This window comes from Bubalus bubalis, chromosome 10 (assembly GCF_019923935.1).
Source record: "Bubalus bubalis isolate 160015118507 breed Murrah chromosome 10, NDDB_SH_1, whole genome shotgun sequence".
NCBI lineage: Eukaryota > Metazoa > Chordata > Mammalia > Artiodactyla > Bovidae > Bubalus > Bubalus bubalis.
Genome location: NC_059166.1, coordinates 29,876,578 through 29,897,211, shown reverse-complemented (window position 1 = coordinate 29,897,211; position 20,634 = coordinate 29,876,578). Strand labels below are relative to the sequence as shown.

General features: G+C 40.7%; 1 protein-coding gene and 1 long non-coding RNA gene across 4 annotated transcripts in view; one reads left to right on the top strand and one right to left on the bottom strand.

Annotated features, from left to right (window-relative positions):
• Positions 1-20,634, top strand: part of PDE7B (phosphodiesterase 7B) — a 369,290-nt gene that overhangs the window by 341,873 nt on the left and 6,783 nt on the right. For all 3 annotated transcript variants that reach the window (XM_044924196.2, XM_025294489.3, XM_044924195.2), the window contains 4 exons: positions 7,856-7,947; positions 10,868-11,012; positions 12,978-13,074; positions 19,052-19,132. In XM_044924196.2, coding sequence (XP_044780131.1) covers positions 7,856-7,947; positions 10,868-11,012; positions 12,978-13,074; positions 19,052-19,132 — 415 coding nt within the window. The remainder of the gene's footprint in view (positions 1-7,855; positions 7,948-10,867; positions 11,013-12,977; positions 13,075-19,051; positions 19,133-20,634) is intronic.
• LOC123327675 lies at positions 15,234-19,157 on the bottom strand. Its single transcript, XR_006542320.1, has 2 exons — positions 19,024-19,157; positions 15,234-15,378 (listed from the first exon to the last, which is right to left on the bottom strand). It is a non-coding gene; the product is annotated as an uncharacterized LOC123327675 (long non-coding RNA).

Here is a 20,634-nt window from a genome sequence, read left to right as displayed (position 1 = left end):
AGACCTCTGTAGGAAAGAAGAGGTAATGGTATTCAGTTATCTCAAACATATAGGAACAAAATGATAGTTGGGACAATTTTTAGAAAGCATTGAATGCCGAGCTAAGGAGTTAAGCCTAACTTATCCAATAGGAAACCATTGTAGGGTTTGGAGCAGGGCATGGGAGAAGGCACAATCGCACTGTGCTAGCTCTCTCCTGCTAGAGCGAGCAGGAGAGAAGTTAGGTGAGCTCTTTGAAGGTAGCAGTATTGTCTTATTCATTCTTGGACTCCCAGTGCCCACCATAGCATGTGGCATATGAGTAGCTGCTCAAAAAATATTAGTCTATATTTCAACCAATGATTAGGGAGATGGTAGAAACTTTTGCCAAATAACTCACATTGTGGAAATTGTGGAGAGGGTGGATAGAAGAAATGAGAATTAAAGAAAATAAAGCACTAAAGTAGGGTCACTTGGTGAAAGGAAGGGATGAGTATAAGTGACGCCATGATGGAAGAATCAGCAGGACTCAGAGACTGTTCAGATGTGAGGGCTGAGAGTGGCTGAATGATGAATTCTCCCCCAAGACTGTCCAAATCTACTCAACTTATAACATATTCAAACTATAGGATTTTTTGAAATGACACCAATTTTGGGGTATGTTGCAAGAATTCCAGTGTGGATTTAGAAACTAACATCTAAGTAAAACAATCACCCATAGATCAAAAAGGTCCTTTTTCAGGAGAGGACCATGCCACACCGCATGTGGGATCTTAATTCCCTAACCACTGGAAGCACAGAGTCTCAGCCACTGGACTGCCAGGGAAGTCCCCAACCATACTCTGAAAACAGCAACTATAGATGATTGGGGGGGGTGGGGAATTAAGTACAACAGCAGGCACTCCTCAGTTTATAAATGTCAAGCCTCTGAATACTTGGATGTAGCCAAGCAGAGGTAACTCTGGCGAGGCAGCAAGTGGGAGTATGCAAAGTTTAGGTCTTGATGCCTGGCACATCTGGGTTTAAGGTCTTTCTCAGCTACTGACTAATTGTGTAACCTCTCAGAGACCTGGGGTTTTATTCAGTTCAGTTCAGTCGCTCAGTCGTGTCCGACTCTTTGTGACCCCATGAACCGCAGCACACCAGGCCTCCCTGTCCATCACCAACTCCCAGAGTCTACCCAAACCCATGTCCATCGAGGGCCATCCAACCATCTCATCTTCTGACATCCCCTTCTCCTCCTGCCCTCAATCTTTCCCAGCATCAGTGTCTTTTCAAATGAGTCAGCTCTTCTTATCAGGTGGCCAAAGTATTGGAGTTTCAGCTTCAACATCAGTCCTTCCAATGAACAACCAGGACTGATCTCATTTAGGATGGACTGGTTGGAGCTCCTTGCAGTCCAAGGGACTCTCAAGAGTCTTCTTCAACACCACAGTTCAAAAGCATCAATTCTTCGGCACTCAGCTTTCTTTATAGTCCAACTCTCACATCCATACATGACTACCGGAAAAACCATAGCCTTGACTAGACGGACCTTTGTTGGCAAACTAATGTCTCTGCTTTTTAATATGCTGTCTAGGCTCAGTTTTATTATCTGTGGGTTAATGATTAAAACGGTAGACAGTTATATGAGAATTCAGTGAGATCATGTAAAGTGCCAGGCACACAGTAGGTGTGGTTCAGAAATGTTAATCCCCCCTCCCTTCACCTCCAACACAGTTCTGGCCAGAATATACTTTTATTTATAATGACAGCTCCCTGAAAGAATTTGTTTGTAATGCGTGCACTATTTTCTTTTATTCTGTGCCAGCTTCCAAGCCCCTTGCATTTCCTCCCATTTTCCTGGTGCTCATCTCTAAATATGGTTTCACCAAAAGAGCTCCCAAGCATCCTTTTATTCTGTCTTCAGGAAGATTATTAATGAAGATGTTAAGTCAGGCTGGCATAAATAACAATGCCTAAGGCAATTCCCCAGATGCTTTTGTTCCACTCAACAAGGATATGGCGTCATTTATCATTAGGTCTTGTTACAGTTTTCCGGGCCTCTTGAAAAACTCACGTGAGGGCACTCATGTCACATCTACTTGAATTAGTCTTGAAGGGAGCGCTCACAAGTGATGAATTAAATGTCACATCAGGGATAGGACATCTGTTACATCACACTAACCTATCACTCTCTGCTCTCATAAATCTTTACAATCAAAACAAATTAGTCTAGCATGATATTTCTCATAAACATTGGCTTTTGTTGTGTCTGGTTCATGCCCAAAAGGAGATAATAGACCAGTTGATAAAAGTAACAAAATCTCATCACAGGTTCAGAGCTGGTCAAGTGGTGAGTAAGGAATAATGACTCCCTGGCAAGGAGAGAAATGAATAGCAATAGAGCCGCCTGTACAAAGGGTCAGAATAAGACCCTACCTCATCAATTCAGTCTGCAAAGTCCTGGAGAGAAATCATGATCTGGATTTAGAACAAAGAATGGTTGCAGTTTTCTTGAACTTGTTTTTGCCTAATGGACCTTGGATTGTGTCAATCATGGGAGATTCTTTTTTCTCATTTGCTGAAAAAGTTGAGCATCGCATGGATAATACAGATATAGTGGCAAGAAGGGTGGGGGTATGAAATGATGAAATGCTTTTCAGTCTCTGACCAGCCTCCTTTACGCTCCACTACTATTTTCCTTGCTCCTTTTCCCTCATTTTTTATTAATTGTGGCAAAATACACATAATATAAAATTTACCATCTTGACCATTTTTTAGTGTACAGCAGTATTAAGTTCAGGGCTTCCCTGAGGCTCAGAGGATACAGTCTGCCTGCAATGCGGGAGACCTGGGTTTAATCCCTGGGTCGGGAAGATCCCCTGGAGAAGGAAATGGCAACCCATTCCAGTGTTCTTGCCTGAAAAATCCCATGGACAGAGGAGCCTTGCAGGCTACAGTCCATGGGATTGCAAAGAGTCAGACACCACTGAGTGACTTCACTTTCACTATTAACGTCAGTAGCATGAAGACATTTGCATTGTCCAGTCATCACCACAATCACTCTCTAGAATTCTTTTCATGTTGCAAAACTGAAACTCTGCTCCCACTAAATAATAATTCCCTAGTCCCTCAGGCCCCCGGAACTGCCATTCTTTCTGTCCCCATGGATTTGATGACTCGTATCTCATGTAATTAGAGTCACACAATTGCCCCCAACTTTTTAAGATTTTTTTTTTGATGCGGTTCATTTTTAAAGTCTTTATTGAATGTGTTATAATTATGCTTCTGTTTTACGTTTTGGTTTTTTGGTCGCAAGTCACGTGGGGCCTTAGCTCCCCAACCAGAGATGGAATCTGCACCCCCCACTTTGGAAGGCAAAGTCTTAACCACTGGACCAACATGGAAGTCCCTTTACTCCCCCCAACTTTTTTAAATGAAGTATAATTAATGAGCAATATTGTATCTCACAGGTATATAACATACTGATTCATAATTTAAGGTTATATTCCATTTATAGTTATTATAAAATATTGGCTCTATTCCCTGTGTTGTACAAGCTATCTTTGTAGCTTATTTTATACATAATAGTTTGTACCTTTTAATCCCTTTCCCCTATGTTGCCCCCTCCCCTTTCCTCTTCTCACTGGTAGTTCAGTTCAGTTCAGTCACTCAGTCGTGTGTGACTTTTTGCAACCTCATGGACTGCAGCAGGCCAGGCCTCCCTGTCCATCACCAACTCCCAGAGTTTACTCAAACTCATGTCCATTGAGTCAGTGATGCTATCCAAACATCTCATCCTCTGTCAGCCCCTTCTCCTCCTACCTTCAATCTTTCCCAGCGTCAGAGTCTTTTACAATGAGTCAGTTCTTCGCATCAGGTGGCCAAAGTATTAGCCTTGAGTTTGAGTTTCAACATCAACATTAACTCAAGTATTAGCCTTGAGTTTCAGCTTCAACATCAGTCCTTCCAATGAACACCCAGAACTGATTTCCTTTAAATGGACTGGTTGGATCTCCTTGCAGTCTAAGGGACTCTCAAGAGTCTTCTCCAACACCACAATTCAAAAGCATCAATTCTTCGGTGCTCAGCTTTCTTTATCCTCCAACTCTCACATCCATACATGACCACTGGAAAAACCATAACTTTGACGAGATGGACCTTTGTTGGCAAAGTAATGTCTCTGCATTTTAATATGCTGTCTGGGTTGGTCATAAGTTTGCTTCCAAGGAACAAGTGTCTTTTAATTTCATGGCTGCGGTCACCATCTGGAGTGATTTTGGAGCCCCCAAAAATAAAGTCTGCCACTGTTTCCTCATGAAGTAATGGGACCAGATGCCATGATCTTAGTTTTCTGAATGTTAAGTTTTAAGCCAATTTTTTCACTCTCCTCTTTCACTTTCATCAAGAGGCTCTTTAGTTCTTCTTCACTTTCTGCCATAAAGATGGTGTCATCTGCATATCTGAGTTTAATGATATTTCTCCCGGCAATCTTGATTCCAGCTTGTGCTTCCTCCAGCCCAGCGTTTCTCATAATGTACTCTGCATATAAGTTAAATAAGCAGGGTGACAATATACAGCCTTGACATATTCCTTTTCCTATTTGGAACCAGTCTGTTGTTCCATGTCCAGTTCTAACTGTTGCTTCCTGACCTGCATACAGATTTCTCAAGAGGCAGATCAGGTGGTCTGGTATTCCCATCTCTTTCAGAATTGTCCACAGTTTATTGTGATCCACACAGTCAAAGGCTTTGGCATAGTCAATAAGGCAGAAATAGATGTTTTTCTGGAACTCTCTTGCTTTTTCAATGATGTTGGCATTAAGTTTCAATGATGTTTTTTCCAGCAGTGTTGGCAACTTCATCTCTGGTTCCTCTGCCTTTTCTAAAACCAGCTTGAACATCTGGAAGTTCATGGTTCACGTATTGCTGAAGCCTAGCTTGGAGAATTTTAAGTATTACTTTATTAGCCTGTGAGATGAGTGCAATTGTATGGTAGTTTGAACATTGTAATGGAGAAGGCAGTGGCACCCCACTCCGGTACTCTTGCCTGGAAGATCCCATGGACGGAGGAGCCTGGTAGGCTGCAGACCATGGGGTCGCTAAGAGTCGAACACGACTGAGTGACTTCACTTTCACTTGAACATTCTTTGGCATTGCCTTTCTTTGGGATTGGAATGCAAACTGACCTTTTCCAGTCCTGTGGCCGCTGCTGAGTTTTCCAAATTTGCTGGCATATTGAGTGCAGCACTTTCACAGCATCATCTTTCAGGATTTGAAATAGCTCAATTGGAATTCCATCACCTCCACTAGCTTTGTTCATAGTGATGCTTCCCAAAGCCCACTTGACCTCACATTCCAGGATGTCTGGCTCTAGGTGAGTGTGAGTGATCACACCAGCATGATTATCTGGGTCGTGAAGATCTTTTTTGTACAGTTCTTCTGTGTATTCTTGCCACCTCTTCTTAATATCTTCTGCTTCTGTTAGGTCCATACCATTTCTGTCCTTTATTGAGCCCATCTTTGCGTGAAATGTTCCCTTGGTATCTCTAATTTTCTTGAAGAGCTCTCTAGTCTTTCCCATTCTGTTGTTTTCCTCTATTTCTTAGCACTGATCACTGAGGAAGGCTTTTTTATCTCTCCTTGCTATTCTTTGGAATTCTGCATTCAAATAGGTTTATCTTTCCTTTTCTCCTTTGCTTTTCACTTCTCTTCTTTTCACAGCTATTTGTAAGGTCTCCTCAGACAGCCATTTTGCTTTTTTGCATTTCTTTTCCTTGGGGATGGTCTTGATCCCTGCCTCCTGTACAATGTCATGAACCTCTGTCTTTAGTTCATCAGGCACTCTGTCTATCAGATCTGGTCCCTTAAATCTATTTCTCACTTCTACTGTATAATCGTAAGGGATTTGATTTAGGTCATACCTGAATGGTCTAGTGGTTTTCCCTACTTTCTTCAATTTAAGTCTAAATTTGGCAATAAGGAGTTGATGATCTGAGCCACAGTCAGCTCCTGGTCTTGTTTTTGCTGACTGTATAGAGCTTCTCCATCTTTGGCTGCAAAGAATATAATCAATCTGATTTTGGTGTTGACCATCTAGTGATGGTAACCACTAGGTTATTCTCATTGGTAACCACTAGGTTATTCCCTATGAGTCTGTTTCTTTTTTTTTTTTTTAGATTCCACATATAAGTGATATTTTACAGTATCCGTCTTTGTCTCATTTGACTTAGGATGGTGGTGGTGGTGGTGGTTTAGTTGCTAAATCGTGTCCGACTTTTGTTCCTCCATGGACTGTAGTCCATCAGACTTCTCTGTCCAGGCAAGAATATTGGAGTGGGTTGCCATTTCCTTTTCCAGGGGCTCTTCCAGATCCAGGAATCAAACCCCAAGTCTCCTGCGTTGCAGGCAGATTTTTTACTTCTGAGCCACCACAGGAGTCCTTCACTTAGGATAATGCCTTCCAAATCCAACCATCTTGTTGCAAATGGTACAACGTCATTCTTTTTTATGGCTAAGTAATATTCCATTATACCACGTCTTCTTAATCCATTTATCTGTTGATGAACATTTAGGTTGTTTCTATACTTTGGCAACTTAACTTCACTTTTAATAAATGTTATCTTCCTGTATATTTTTGTAAGTTTACAAATGTAAACTTGAAAGAAAATGGAGAATGAGTAGACTCTTAATCTTAGTCAAAAGGCCAAGAAGTGATGAATAAACAAACAAATAAGAAAATAAAGGAAAAAGATTTCCTGGAGACTGCTGCTGCTGCTGCTGCTAAGTTGCTTCAGTCGTGTCCAACTCTGTGCGACTCCAGAGACGGCAGCCCACCAGGCTCCCCCGTCCCTGGGATTCTCCAGGCAAGAACACTGGGGTGGGTTGCCATTTCCTTCTCCAATGCATGAAAGTGAAAAGTGAAAGTGAAGTTGCTCAGTCGTGTCTGACTCTTAGCGACCCCATGGACTGCAGCCTACCAGGCTCCTCCATCCATGGGATTTTCCAGGCAAGAGTACTGGAGTGGGGTGTCATTGCCTTCTCCCTCCTGGAGACTAGAAGAGTTTTATTCTCTGTGGATGAAATCAGTGGTGAGGCCATACTGTTTGCTAATTTAGAATAGAACACAATAGGTTGTTATAAATAGTCATTATTTAAATGGTTAGCAAATGTTCAGACAAGCAGCATATTTAAGGTCAACAGGGAGACTGAACATAAGAGAGGTTCTCACAAAGAAAGAAATATCAAGATCGTTGAAGAAGAAAACAACTGTAGATTCAAACCCAGACTTGATGGGCTAAATGCCATTATACTGGTCACAAAGATTATTGACAGCGGTTCTTAGACTCTAGTATCCACAATAATTAATCACCACAAATCTATTGACTGGGATTCAGGAGTTTGCATATGTCACCAGTTGCCCAACAGGTTCTTCCCAGTTTTGATAATGGGCAGGGCACAGATCATAGCAGCGGCAGTGAGGCCAACCTCTGTTTGGTTGAGTAGTATGATTTTGGATTATATTATGCACATAGCCCTAGGGTATCCATTACTACCTATTTTTACTGCCTCTCTTTCTTTCTTCTACAATGAGTATTACCTGAAGGAGTTTTCAAAAATAGGGGCAGAGGCAGGACTGCGGTCGTTAGAAATAGACCCTCATTCAGCCCTCCACTAGAGGGGCAGCAGGGTCTTGCCACTCCCCCATGATTATTATAGCCTTGAGAATAGACCTGCAGTTGTTTTATTTTGCGTTTCATTTCTGCTCTGCCTCTGTGTCCTCCGGTATGAACTGGCCGGAGGGAAAATATTGGCCTCCACAGAGCTGTGTTCGGTGAGAGAGATCAGTATCTGGCTTCTCCCCTGTTTATAGTTTTAATTTTCTTTCTTTCTAGAATATGTCTGTGCTGGAGAATCACCACTGGCGATCTACAATCGGCATGCTTCGAGAATCAAGGCTTCTGGCTCACTTGCCAAAGGAAATGACGTAAGTGACCTAGAGATGAAACATACCGATGTCCACACATTAGAGATAAGCCGTGTGCTCTCGGGCTTGAGACCCCCGGGGTGAATGGCAGGGAGCCAGCCAGCAGTGCTTCCGGCCCACACTCCCTTAGTCGCCTATCGGAGGAGATGTGGTGTCAGTTACAGCAACCCAGAAACCAGAGTCCCTGTGAGCTCTGAAAGGGCCTGGAGAGTGTAGGACCTAATGTCAGGAAAAGAGATAATAAACAGTTCTCAGCTTTCACACTCTTCGGCCTCAGTGCTGTGCTTTGCCAAACTCCTGTCTTTTATGTTAGCAAAATTGTCCTCCTGTGTAGATCCAAATAATAAATATTTATCAAGAAGGAACACAGGAGTTCCCACGTGAGACTGAAGCCTTGTTCAATAAAGGGTGTTTTGTCATTGCCAATCTTAGTAAAAGGAGAAGTCAAAAATTCTGTTCTAAAACATCTTCTGTTAAGAGACTGAATGGGCCCCAGCCATTTTTTTTCCAGCAGGAATTTACCTATGTTTCTTGCATTTTAAACAGAAGTGGAAATACTAGTTTCCTGGTTGACTGTTTGTTAGGCTGGATATTTAGGCTGAGGTCTATTAAATCCAAGACCACGGCCTCATTTCCATCTGGCCTCAGTTTAGCGGCTGCACCATATTGGCCTTAATTTAGCCTCTGCACTGTCTTCCCAGGCCACCACCAATTCCTATCTGTTTCATTCAAATGCACAGAACCCGAGGTAGCTAGGCAGGAACAAGTAAATAGATTCCTGTACCATCTTCCAGAGGGGCACCAAGGTCAAGGGCCCCGTGATGTCTCTTGGTCAAGCAGCAGGATGCTCTGGGCGCACTGATTTACCCCTGGCCCTCTGCTCCTATCTTATTCTGTTTCCTAGCACCCAGAGAAGTGTGAAATTCATGGAAGGAACTTCAATTCTGATAACACTTTACCCACTGGAACCAAATAAAATCAATCCTCATACAGAGAATACAAATTCATGCCTTTTATGAAAACAATATATTGCAAGATTGAAAGAATTAAGTGCAAAAAGAACTAAAGTCTAGAGTAACAAATCAAGTTTGGAGGAGAAATGAGGAGGTGAAGGACAAGGAAGCCAAAGAAAGAGAAAAGGAAAAGGGAAGGAAAGAGAAGGAGACAGGAAAGAACAAAATGATTTGTTCTTTTGTCAAACCAGATTTGTCCCAGTAATGCCCTTGTAGATAAAGACTAAAAAAAATTTCACAAAAAAAGAAATAGAAATGACCAATAAACATATGAATATATGTCCAACCTCATTAGTAATCAAGGCAATTCATATTAAAAGTACAATGAGTTGCATGATATTGGCAAATTGGCAAAAAAAAATGTAAAGGATAAGACTGTAAAGCAATGAGAAGCTCATCTATTACTACTTGGAATGTAAATTTATACAACTGTTTTAAAAATAATCAGCAATATCTAAGAAATTGAAGATGAACATACTCTGTGATCCAATAATTTTATTCTTGGACATAGTCCCTAGAGAAACCTTACAAATCTATAATTGGAGGTGTGTAATTGTATTTATTGTGTCATTTTTTCCATAGTAGTCAAAAACTAGAAACTACTCAAGTGATCATCAAAAGTAGAACAGATAATACACTGAAGTACAGTCCTACATTGGCATATAATCTAATCATGAAAATGGATGAACAACAGCTCACACATCAACTTAACTGACCTTCAAAAATATATTAAGCTAAAAAAAGCAAGTCACAAACTGATACTTACCACATAACTTAAAGTGAACAAGCAGTTAAAGTTAAACCATAGTGTTTAGGCATGCATGCACAGGTGGTAAAATTATTATCAATAGCAAGGAAATTATTAAAACAAAAGTCAAGACAGTAGTTGCTTCAGGGGTTGAGGGGAAGTGGGGTTGGATAAGAGACACAATGAGGGCTTTCTGGGGTACTGGCAGGCAATGATCTTGACCTAGGCGGTGATTGTAAGATGTTTATTTTATAATTTATCCCTTAAACTGTTTGTGTATGTTCTGTGCACTCTATCTAAACATACTTAACTTTTAAAGGAGAATTTTAAAAATAGATATGGATTTTCCTCCCATTGGTTACTTTCCATATATGCTATGCTATGCTATGCTATGCTAAGTCACTTCAGTTGTGTCCGACTCTGTGCAACCCCATAGACGGCAGCCTACCAGGCTCCCCTGTCCCTGGGATTCTCCAGGCAAGAACACTGGAGTAGGTTGCCATTTCCTTCTCCGATGCATGAAAGCCCTAATTTGGTTTACTGTTCCAAAACATCCCATTGTCTGTATACCATTTGTTGACCAATATATTGCATGAACACTGCTTTTTAATGGTACCTTAATCTACTGTGACTCTTTTGTAAGTTCCAGTATCTCTTTCCAGCCTATCCATTTTGCTTCCTTGATGGATCTTTCCATTCCATAGAATCAGTCACTATTATTGGCTTCAATACTATTATTATACCCTTTCTCTCCCCATGCAAGTCTTAAGGTTTGAGTTGGTGTGAGCTCTACTAAAAAGCACAATCCAAATGCTGTGATTCTGTGAGTCTTTGTGACCTCCTTCAAGCATATATTTCTAGTTGGCTTCCGATCTTGCCACCCATAGGAACTGTGGGAATGTATAAACTGCCACAACTTTGTTCACCCAAGGTTTCAGTCACTCTGTTCAGTCCTTGGCATACCTCCCATCCAAGGACAGAATGATGGTGGGTGAGAGAATCACGCTTAGGCTGCAAGGGACCAGGACTCTGTGTAATAATCAGAGGCAGAAATGAGAAAATAAGCCACCTGATGATGACAGAATCAATCACTCTGCTCAAAGAGATTTGCTTTGTGTGTGTGTTTTCTCTTTCATTCTCTTTCATTCTGTGGATGCAGACAGGATATTGAACAGCAGCTGGGCTCCTTGATCTTGGCAACAGACATCAACAGACAGAATGAATTTTTGACCAGATTGAAAGCTCACCTCCACAATAAAGACCTAAGACTGGAGGATGTACACGACAGGCACTTTATGCTTCAGGTAAACAACAACAACAACAAAAAGACGTCATTATCCTTGCTCTAAAACACTAAGGATACAATCAATCATTTTAGCACATCTGAGAAGGAGTATCCCCCATGGTATAAGCTAGAGCAGTGACCTAGTTTATTAAAAACCTTGAGACACATGAAATTTTTAAGTGGTTTCCAAGCAAGTAAAAAAAAGCTGGGTTTCATGTCAGTACATTGATAATATCTCATTTCTCCTTGTTTGGTATCTGTTTCACCACAAAGTAGCCCCCCTGGGTAGCTGCATGCAGTAAGAATTTACCACATTTTGTGGCTTGATGTAATGTTGATCACTATCATACTTTTGCAATGTCTAAAACTATTCCTTTAATACAAAAGTGTATTATGTTAACTATAGCACTAACAAAAATTGAGAAATAAGTATCTTTCCTTTACCTCAAGCCTATTAAATCTTGCTTGACTTCTTTTTACAACCTGAACTCATATATTCATCTGAAGCTCAATGATATTTACCTAGTCTTACCATTATCAGGTATCAATAAATAAATGATTTTGTTTAATTGAATGAATGGAATCATATCAAGCACAACACTTTCTGCTTCCTTCCATGGCAAGAAGCCGTTTGTGAAGTGCAGGGGAGAAATGGATCTTGGAAGCAGAAGTCTGTCCTGGTATCCAAACCAGAGCCTTTTTCTTGATCTTCCATTTTCTCTCATCTTCCTTCTTTCCTTTTGGCACAAAAGACTAACTGAGTGGATCCTGGATGCATCTAGATAGACCAGCTTTAACCAGGAAAATGGTTAAACCAGGGAAATGGCATGTGGGAGACTAAACTATACAGTCTTTTCCCTTGCATGCCTTCAGGCTGCCTTCTGAAGTTATCCAACTGCTCTATCCTTTTCAAGAAATGCCCTCCTCCCAGCTGTAAAACTGAATCTCCCTCCTCCTTTCTTCCCAAAGTAGACTTCTAGCCCCTGGGTACCACCGGCCTCTGATTTTAGAGATTCAAGTCTTTGAGTAGCTGAAAGATTTGGCCTGGATGCTTGCATTCCAAAAGGAAAGCTCGCCAACACACATTAATCCCTAAAGGGCAGGAACTGGAGGGGGCTTCTGCCCCTGACCTCCTCTCACAAGTACTGGTGCCCCCATTCACCTGGAAATAAAGAGCCAACCAAGTTTGCAGCTTAATATGACCCAGGCTCTCCCAGACCCCAACACTGCTAGCAGTTCTATTATCCCAATGAACTAGGTCAAAACCAGCAGACCTTGCTGATGGAGGGCACACCACAGGAAGCCCCTCTAGGCGGTGGTTTCTTGGCAGTTGTTTGTTAAGAGGGAGAACCTGCTTCTTTGGAAATTCAAGGGACCCCCTCCTAGAGTCAGCATCCCTGACAAAAGCTGGCATCCCAGATACAGAACTGTGTGAGGCAAGCCAAGAAGGCCCAGACTCATCTCTGCCAAGCAAACACTCCTGGGCTTGATATGGCTTAGCTCCCTGGCTGGCAGTCTGAGCTTACTGACACACACAGATACGGCCATATAAATGCAAACACACAGTTTAAGTGATGTATGGAGTCGGCCAATGTGGTCACTGTGAGGTGAGGTCCCAGTGATCTCACTCAAGCCTGGTTGGGGGCCCTGTGGCCTCCCTGCCCATGACGGGTGGAACAACAGAAGGAACCAGGCCACAGCTTTCCTTGGCCTGCCCACTCCAGGTCCCCTCCAGGAAGCCCCATGTCCTTGGACGGTGACTCTTCTCTCCTTCTCACTGATGTAAAGTGGGAGTTCTGAATGAAGGTTTTGTGCGGTGGTGAATACGTGCTGTTTCCTAAAGAGGCACGTCAGGGAGGCCTCTGTAAATATGGGCTTGGTACCGTGAGGTTGAAGGGCAGGTCTGACCGCGCTTGGGCTTGGGGTACATTTGCTGCTCAAGGATCATCCTTTGACCATCTCTCCCTGCCCTGTCATTTCTCAGATTGCCTTGAAGTGTGCTGACATTTGCAATCCTTGTAGAATCTGGGAGATGAGCAAGCAATGGAGTGAAAGGGTCTGCGAAGAATTCTACAGGCAAGGTTAGTAGGGATCCAATTGCTGAGTGTTCATCACCCCCTCTTCTTTTGGGCGTTTATCCTAATAAAACAAGAAATGGATCATCTATCGTGACATTTGTTATTTCATCAACTCTTATTATCCCCACTTTTCTCTTTAAACCTTTTGCACACCATCTGGCCCTTTTTTGGAAATAATTTAAAAATAAATAAGTTGACTTACTATGGAAACAGGTAGTAACGAGGTACAGTAACATGAGCAATAGAGGGATATAGATAATTTTCATGGTTTTTCTCTGCGGATATAAGAGGTGCAGGACAGTTTGTCTTTTACTCTGACCTTCATGTTAATGAGCTGAGCATGGCTTAAAAGCTAAATGCCATTTGGGGTCAATGTTTTCCACTCTGACAGAAGGACCTGGACTTTTTTTGTATTTCTTTCCCTTGCTTTCTTAAAGTGAATAAAGAAATAGAGCATATTTAGTCAGAGTTCATCCTCTCGTATATACATTGTGAAAAGACAAATGGTCCCAAGTTAGGGTATAATTTTTAAGAGGTTAACCTCATTCAGAAGTAAGGCAATGAATTAGCAGCAGAATCTGGACATTGGGTGGGATCTTGGCCTTTAAATACAGCTTGTTTCTTCAGGCCTGGTTTCAGTGCTCAGGATGTTTTTTCAGGCACAACAGTGCCCTGATGTTAGTGACAGCCTCAGGTCTGAGAGTCTGAGAACAAATAAAGCCTGAAGTGTCCCACATACCAGCTCTGTGGGGAGGTCAAGCAGCAACAGTGAGCCTTTTGGAGACACCTCAGTAGAAAGATGAGTCAAAGACATTGAGATGGTCCCAAAGACAGAAGACAAAACAGAGCAGATTGGGTTCACATGGGGCCAGAAGGCTCTGCTCCCCATCTCTTTCCCTTGGGTAAAAGCACTCATGTAGTGTCCATTCTGTAAAATTTCACTTCAAATGAGTGTGAGTGGTTAGTAATCAAAAGGTCACTTCTAGTTGCCCATGTTCCAAGATCACCACTGAGGGAAAAACAAAAGGAAATATGATGAACTTAGAGAAGGGAGGTTAGATTAGATAAGATAAATACTTTACTATAAAATATAGAAAATATTGAAATAGCCCAATGAGAGAAGGGCTAGGATCTTCATCCTTAGATATCAAACAATGGGACAGAGAAAAGATGCCACCCTGTCCCTCTTGGTTTTGACTCATTCGTGTGTTCTTGTTGACACTGATTGAAGTTTAACCTTTTCATTTACTTATCTTACACTCTCCGGATTATGAGTTGCTTGGGGCAGGGACCATGTCTCTTGGGCAGATGGCAAGGCATACAGAGCTGGCGAATCAAAGTTGTTAGCTAAGTGGAATAAATGGAATCAATCAATAAAGGTAATCTGTAAGATGCCTTTGCCAAAATTTGTCCTCATAATAATACACATGTGCAACATTATAGGGGTTCCCTGGTGGCTCAGTAGTAAAGAACAAGCCTGCCAATGCAGGGGACGTAGGTTCCATCCCTGGGTCAGGAAGATTCCCTGGAGAAGGAAATGGCAACCCACTCCAGTATTCTTGCCTGGAAAATTCCAAGGACACAGGAGCCTGGCAGGTTACAGTCCACGGGGTTGCAAAGAGTTGGACACAACTTGGTGACTAAAAAACAAGTAGTATTATAAGAGAACAACCTTGAACATTTGTGACTCTGATCGCTAAGGGTGAGCTTTCATATACTTTGCTCCATATCATGTCTCCTGGCAGAGAAAGGAAAGTACAGATGGTGTGTCAGTTCCTTTTTAATTAATAGCCATATGATCTAGCAGAAGTTCAGCTTACTTAAGAGAAGACTAGACTCTCTGGTTATCCAAACTGCTTGTCCTCCATACTGAATTATTTTTTTAGAAATTCTATAAAGCACTATTTGTATCATTTTGAATAATCTTCTTCCAGCTTTCCATTTAGGATTTGGGTTTCCACTGACTGCTAACAATTCCTGCCAAAATATCTTTGATGATTCGTGATGTTGAGCAAAGGAAAAGCCCAAAAATCAAGGATGAGGACAGAGAGAGAAAGAAAGATGATTCCATGAATTAGGAAGACAGTGTTAAATTCTCAGAACAGATATTAGAACTCAAACATCATTCATCTTCTTCCTCTCAATGACTCAAAAAAAGTAGAATTTCTGTCCTTTGGTAACAACATATTGGTATCTTCTCAGTCAACCAAGATTCCCAGAAGTTTTCATTGAACATCTGCTTCCAGCCTTGTCTAATCCTCAGCAAAGCTGTGATTTTCCTATGTGCAAAGCTCCATTGGGGGTGTCCTGAAGGAGACAAAGAATTAAAGTTAATGTCTCACAAGCTCAAAATACTAATTAGTAAAGTTCCTGGAGGAGAGAAACTGCAATTTTCCTCACTGTATTTTCTACATTGATTTACAAAATGTCTGAAATATATAGTGCTTTATAAATCTGTTGAAATAGTTGAAAGAATAAATGATCCAACTGGAAGAAAATCCTCTCATGGTGGAGGTCACAGGAGAAGATTTAGTGCTAAGGATGGTAGAACCTGAGCCGGGTATTAAAGGATGTGTAGACAGCACTGTCCAGTAGGATAGACACAAGGCACAGCCATTAAATTTAAAATAATTTGATTAAATGTAAAATTTAGTTCCTCAGTTTTATTAGTCTTATTTCAAGGGGCTACTATAGTGGGCAATGGAGAGAATATAACCATCATTGCAGAAAAGGCCCACTGATCTGGATAGAGAGGAGCGGAAATGGGAAGAGGCATGGGAAAGGGACCATCCCTGTGCCTTATAGACCAGTTTGGTTCCAGAGAAGGTAAGAATAAGAGGATCTGTTGAGCCCCCTGTATACCAGGCTGAAGTGGAGACTATGACAATGGGAGTCATCTTAGAAAGTGCAAGTAGAGCAACATATGTAGTTGAAGCAGAAGAAATACTAAAGAAACTAGCTAAGAAGCAGAAAATAAGAATGAGTTTTTAAGAAACCAGACGAAGATGTGAGATATGTATATGTATGTGCAACTCTTTGCAACCCTATGGACTGTAGCCCACCAGGCTCCTCTGTCCGTGGGATTCTCCAGGCAAGACTACTAGAGTGGGTGGCTATGCCCTCTTCCAGGGGATCTTCTTAACCCAGGGATCAAACCCGAGTCTCCTGCATTGCAGGCAGATTCTTTACCACTGAGCTACCAGGGAAGCCCATATATATATATATATATATATATATATGTATGTATATGTACACACACACATACATATACATATATAATGGAATACTTTAGTTGTTGTTGTTGTTTAGTCCCTAAGTTGTGTCTGTCTCTTTGTAACACAATGGGCTGTAGCCTGCCAGGAATTTCCCAGGCAAGAATACTGGAGTGGGTTGCCACTTCCTTCTCCAGAGGATCTTCCTGACCCAGGGATCAAACCCACATCTCCTGCCTTGGCAGGCAGATTCTTTACCTCTGAACCACCAGGGAAGTCCACAGTGGAATACCACTCAGTCATAAAAAAGAATGAAATTTTTGCATTTGTGAAAACATGGATAAACCTGGAGGGTGCCATGCTTAGTGAAATAAGTCAAACAGGAAGAGATAAATACTGTGTGTTTTCACTTATATATAAATCTAAAAAATAAAACAAATGAATGAAAATTAAAAAAAAAAAAAACAGAAACAGATTCACAGATACAGAGAACTAGAGGCTACCAACTAGGAGAGGGAAAAGGATGGGGCAAGACAGTAGTGGGGGATTAAGAGGTTAAAAACTACTAAGTATAAAGTAAATAAGATACAATGATGTAATGTACAACATAGGAAATAGCCAATATTTTATAATAACTTTAAATGGGCTATAATCTATAAAATTATTGAATCACTATGTTGTATACCTGTAACTAATTTAATATTGTAAATCAACTATTCTTCAATTTGAAAAAAGAAAGAAGCCAGACTAGAATGAAACCAGGGAAAAGAGATATTTCAACAGAGAAATAAACAAGATTTGCTGCCTCAATACAGAGGGTAGAAGGAAGAAAAACTTCCCTCCAAGTGTCATGCTTGACTGAAAAATCCCTATTAACGGAGCTAAGGAGGTGAGGAGTGAAGTCAACTTGAGGAGAATTCATTTTCATATTAAATGGTGTCATACCTGTCCTCTCAAGGCCGTTATCACCTGGCTTCCCTAAACCCCTCAGATTAAGCCAGAGTGATTTCCTCACATTGGTCTTGAGAATCACCATGGCCCTAGAGACCATGGGAGCCATGGCTACAGTCAGAGAAAATGACAGATATGTGGCATCTCAAAAGATTGTAGCTCCATGGTTAAGTGCAGACCTTCTTTTTTTTTTTTTTTTAACTTTACAATATTGTATTGGTTTTGCCATATATCAACTTGAATCCACCACAGGTATACATGTGTTCCCCATCCTGAACCCTCCTCCCTCCCCGTACCATCCCTCTGGGTCATCCCAGTGCACCAGCCCCAAGCATCCAGTATCGTGCATCGAACCTGGACTGGCAACTCATTTCATATATGATATTATACATGTTTCAATGCCATTCTCCCAAATCATCCCACCCTCTCCCTCTCCCACAGAGTCCAAAAGACTGTTCTATACATCTGTGTCTCTAGCTCTCTCCCATACAGGGTTATCGTTACCGTCTTTCTAAATTCCATATATATGCATTAGTATACTGTATTAGTGTTTTTCTTTCTGGCTTACTTCACTCTGTATAATAGGCTCCAGTTTCATCCACCTCATTAGAACTGATTCAAATGTATTCTTTTTAATGGCTGAGTAATACTCCATTGTGTACATGTACCACAGCTTTCTTATCCATTCATCTAAGTGCAGACTTTCTGAAGTCAGACTTCCAGCATTAAATTTAGGCTCCCCTCCTCATTGAAAGAAGGACTTAGGTCAACAAACTTCTCTATGCTTCATCTCAATTTCCACATCTTGTAAAATGGGGGTTATACTGAGCTTGTTGTGAGGATTAAATTAATTAAATAGGCAAAATGCTTAGAACTGTGCCTGACACACAGTAAACATGGTATAAATATATGTGTTTTTCTCCTCTAGTTTAGAGGGGTGCATTCATAGCTGTGAATTCAGCTAGTGGTTCTGAGAACCAGCTTTTCTACTGATTAACCAGATTGTTTTTCCCAATGAGAAAATTACCCACAATTTTTCACTTTCAGGAAGAATCGATAAAGTATTTTGATAAAGCTTTGCATGATGTATTTCTCCTTTGGTCTTCTAGCTGACAGAGGCATAAAGAAAGATCATCATTACATGTATATGTATGACTGAGCCCCTTCACTGTTCATCTGAAACTATCACAACATTGCTAATCGGCTATATCCCAGTAAAAAATATGAAGTTTTTTTAAAAAACAAAAGATTATCCTGACCTTTATACTTTATTTAACTTTCAGTTATACTAAGTAAAATTCTAAGGAGTCAGAATGAAAGAATCAGACCCTTATTTTGATTAATTTTCTAGCTCTAGAGATACTCGCATATGAGATCTTTCTATAAATAGTTCTTCTTCCTTGTTTCTTGCCTACTGATTATTTCTGGTTGTTCAGGTGAAACCAGATGAGGGTCAGGCAGAGTGGAAGGAGGGAAAAACGTAAAACCTGTTTTCTTAATCTGTAACTTCAAACCAGAACTTCCATCTCATATTAGGAAATTGGCCATTCATTTTCCTGTTTGTATAAAGTTTTGTTCAAAAGTTTATTCTAATCCCAGAGCGTACCTATTAACAATGAGCCTATTGTAAATGATCATTGATACTCTGATATTTTAAATTTTCACAGAAATTACCAGAGCAGGGCAGAGTCAGTCAATGCTAGAGCATTCCTATCAACAAGGCAAGAAACAGTAATTCCCAGGTAACTCCTTCCAACTAGACCATTAAAAATTTCAAGTTCTACATTACCAATGTGTTTCTTCTTCTTTCTTCTTAGGTGATCTTGAACAGAAATTTGAACTGGAAATCAGTCCTCTTTGCAATCAACAGAAAGATTCAATCCCTAGTATACAAATTGGTGAGTTGAGCTCAATTGTAATTTTAAATGAATAATTTTGGCACCTCGGCCAAGAGTCACAAAGAAGATCTACACACAGCTTTTGAAAGATCCGAACTAATCAAAGCCCCTTTGAATAACTGAATCCAAATAAACACTCTAGTCATGACCTATCTACTAAATAATTATCAATTGAGATGAAAAATAGGGTACAGTCTTTGTTATGGACCCTTAATAAACAACTTGTATTAACTTTGTTGTTTAGAATTGAATCAAAACCAAATGAAGGAAAATAACAAGAATCAATTGTTGGCTGCTGAAGGTCAGATTAGCTCACACTCTCTTTAGGACTTGAAACATGGAAAATCTATAGTTTCGGATCCTTCCATTTTGGTCACTACCCTTCATCCTCAATACATAATTTCAAAGGCTGGGTCCCCAGACTCAGGCCCAGAAACACATGTGACATGGGGTCCCATGCTTCTTCACTTCAAAATGTATTTTCAGTCTTGTTCTCTTAGGGCCACACTCTCAAGTGTCAATTTCAATAAAGTGTTAAACTGTAACCCTAATTCCTTTAAAATAACTATTCGTTTCTCTCACTTCTTTAAACACTCTACCAATTCCATCTACATTTAAAACAAGTCTTTCTTTTCCTTGCAGTTTCCTCCAGTTAAAACCAAACTCAGAACTTGAACTCTCTTACTTATCAACTATGGCCCTGACATGTACCAGTTTTTAAGTTTTTCTTAACTGCCTTAAGACAGTTTAGACAGAACTGCCTTAAAACAACTTAAGGCAGTCACAGTGCAGCAAGTCTCAAGGCTCAATGTCTGGAGATTGGGAGGGCATGGGGCACCCAAAAAGATCAGCTGAAAATTGAGAAAACCAGGCAGTTAGAATGATATGCTTCCAATTACTAAGGGTGAAATTGAATCCATAGTCTCACAAAAGAGTCTCAAAGTCAACCTAAGGAAATAGGAACAAAATTCATCTAGTTTTTAAAAATCTGAAGGGAATAGGCAAATATTAAAATAGATATACTGGAACACTGAAATTATTGATAATTTTTTTCCCAATTGCCCTTAATATTGTTATGTTTTGTTATTGTTATGTTTTGTTTACAATTAAACTGATTCCTTCACCTGAAAAAGGGAGAGGGGTGTTGTTATAAAAAGCAGAACCCAGGAAGAATCCAGAGCAGAGAAAGCTACAGAATTAGCAGCAATATCAACAGAAATGCAACCTCAGCCTCCTTGGATCCAATGCTGTATCTGGTTGGAAATTCTGCAGATGCGATTCAAAGGAAACAGACCCTGACCCAAATCCTAATCCCGGGGCCCAGTCTGTTAAACTCTGGTTAGAAAGGAATTTGCCAGGCACCTGTTAAAGACATTTTCAGCCCCCAGAGAAAAGCGCTCACATTGTTAAGCACACAACCTGGATTTGCAAGACAGACTTGATTTCGAGATTCTATTCTCTTGTTGTCATGAGAACACACTTATTTTGTCAGATCATATGTC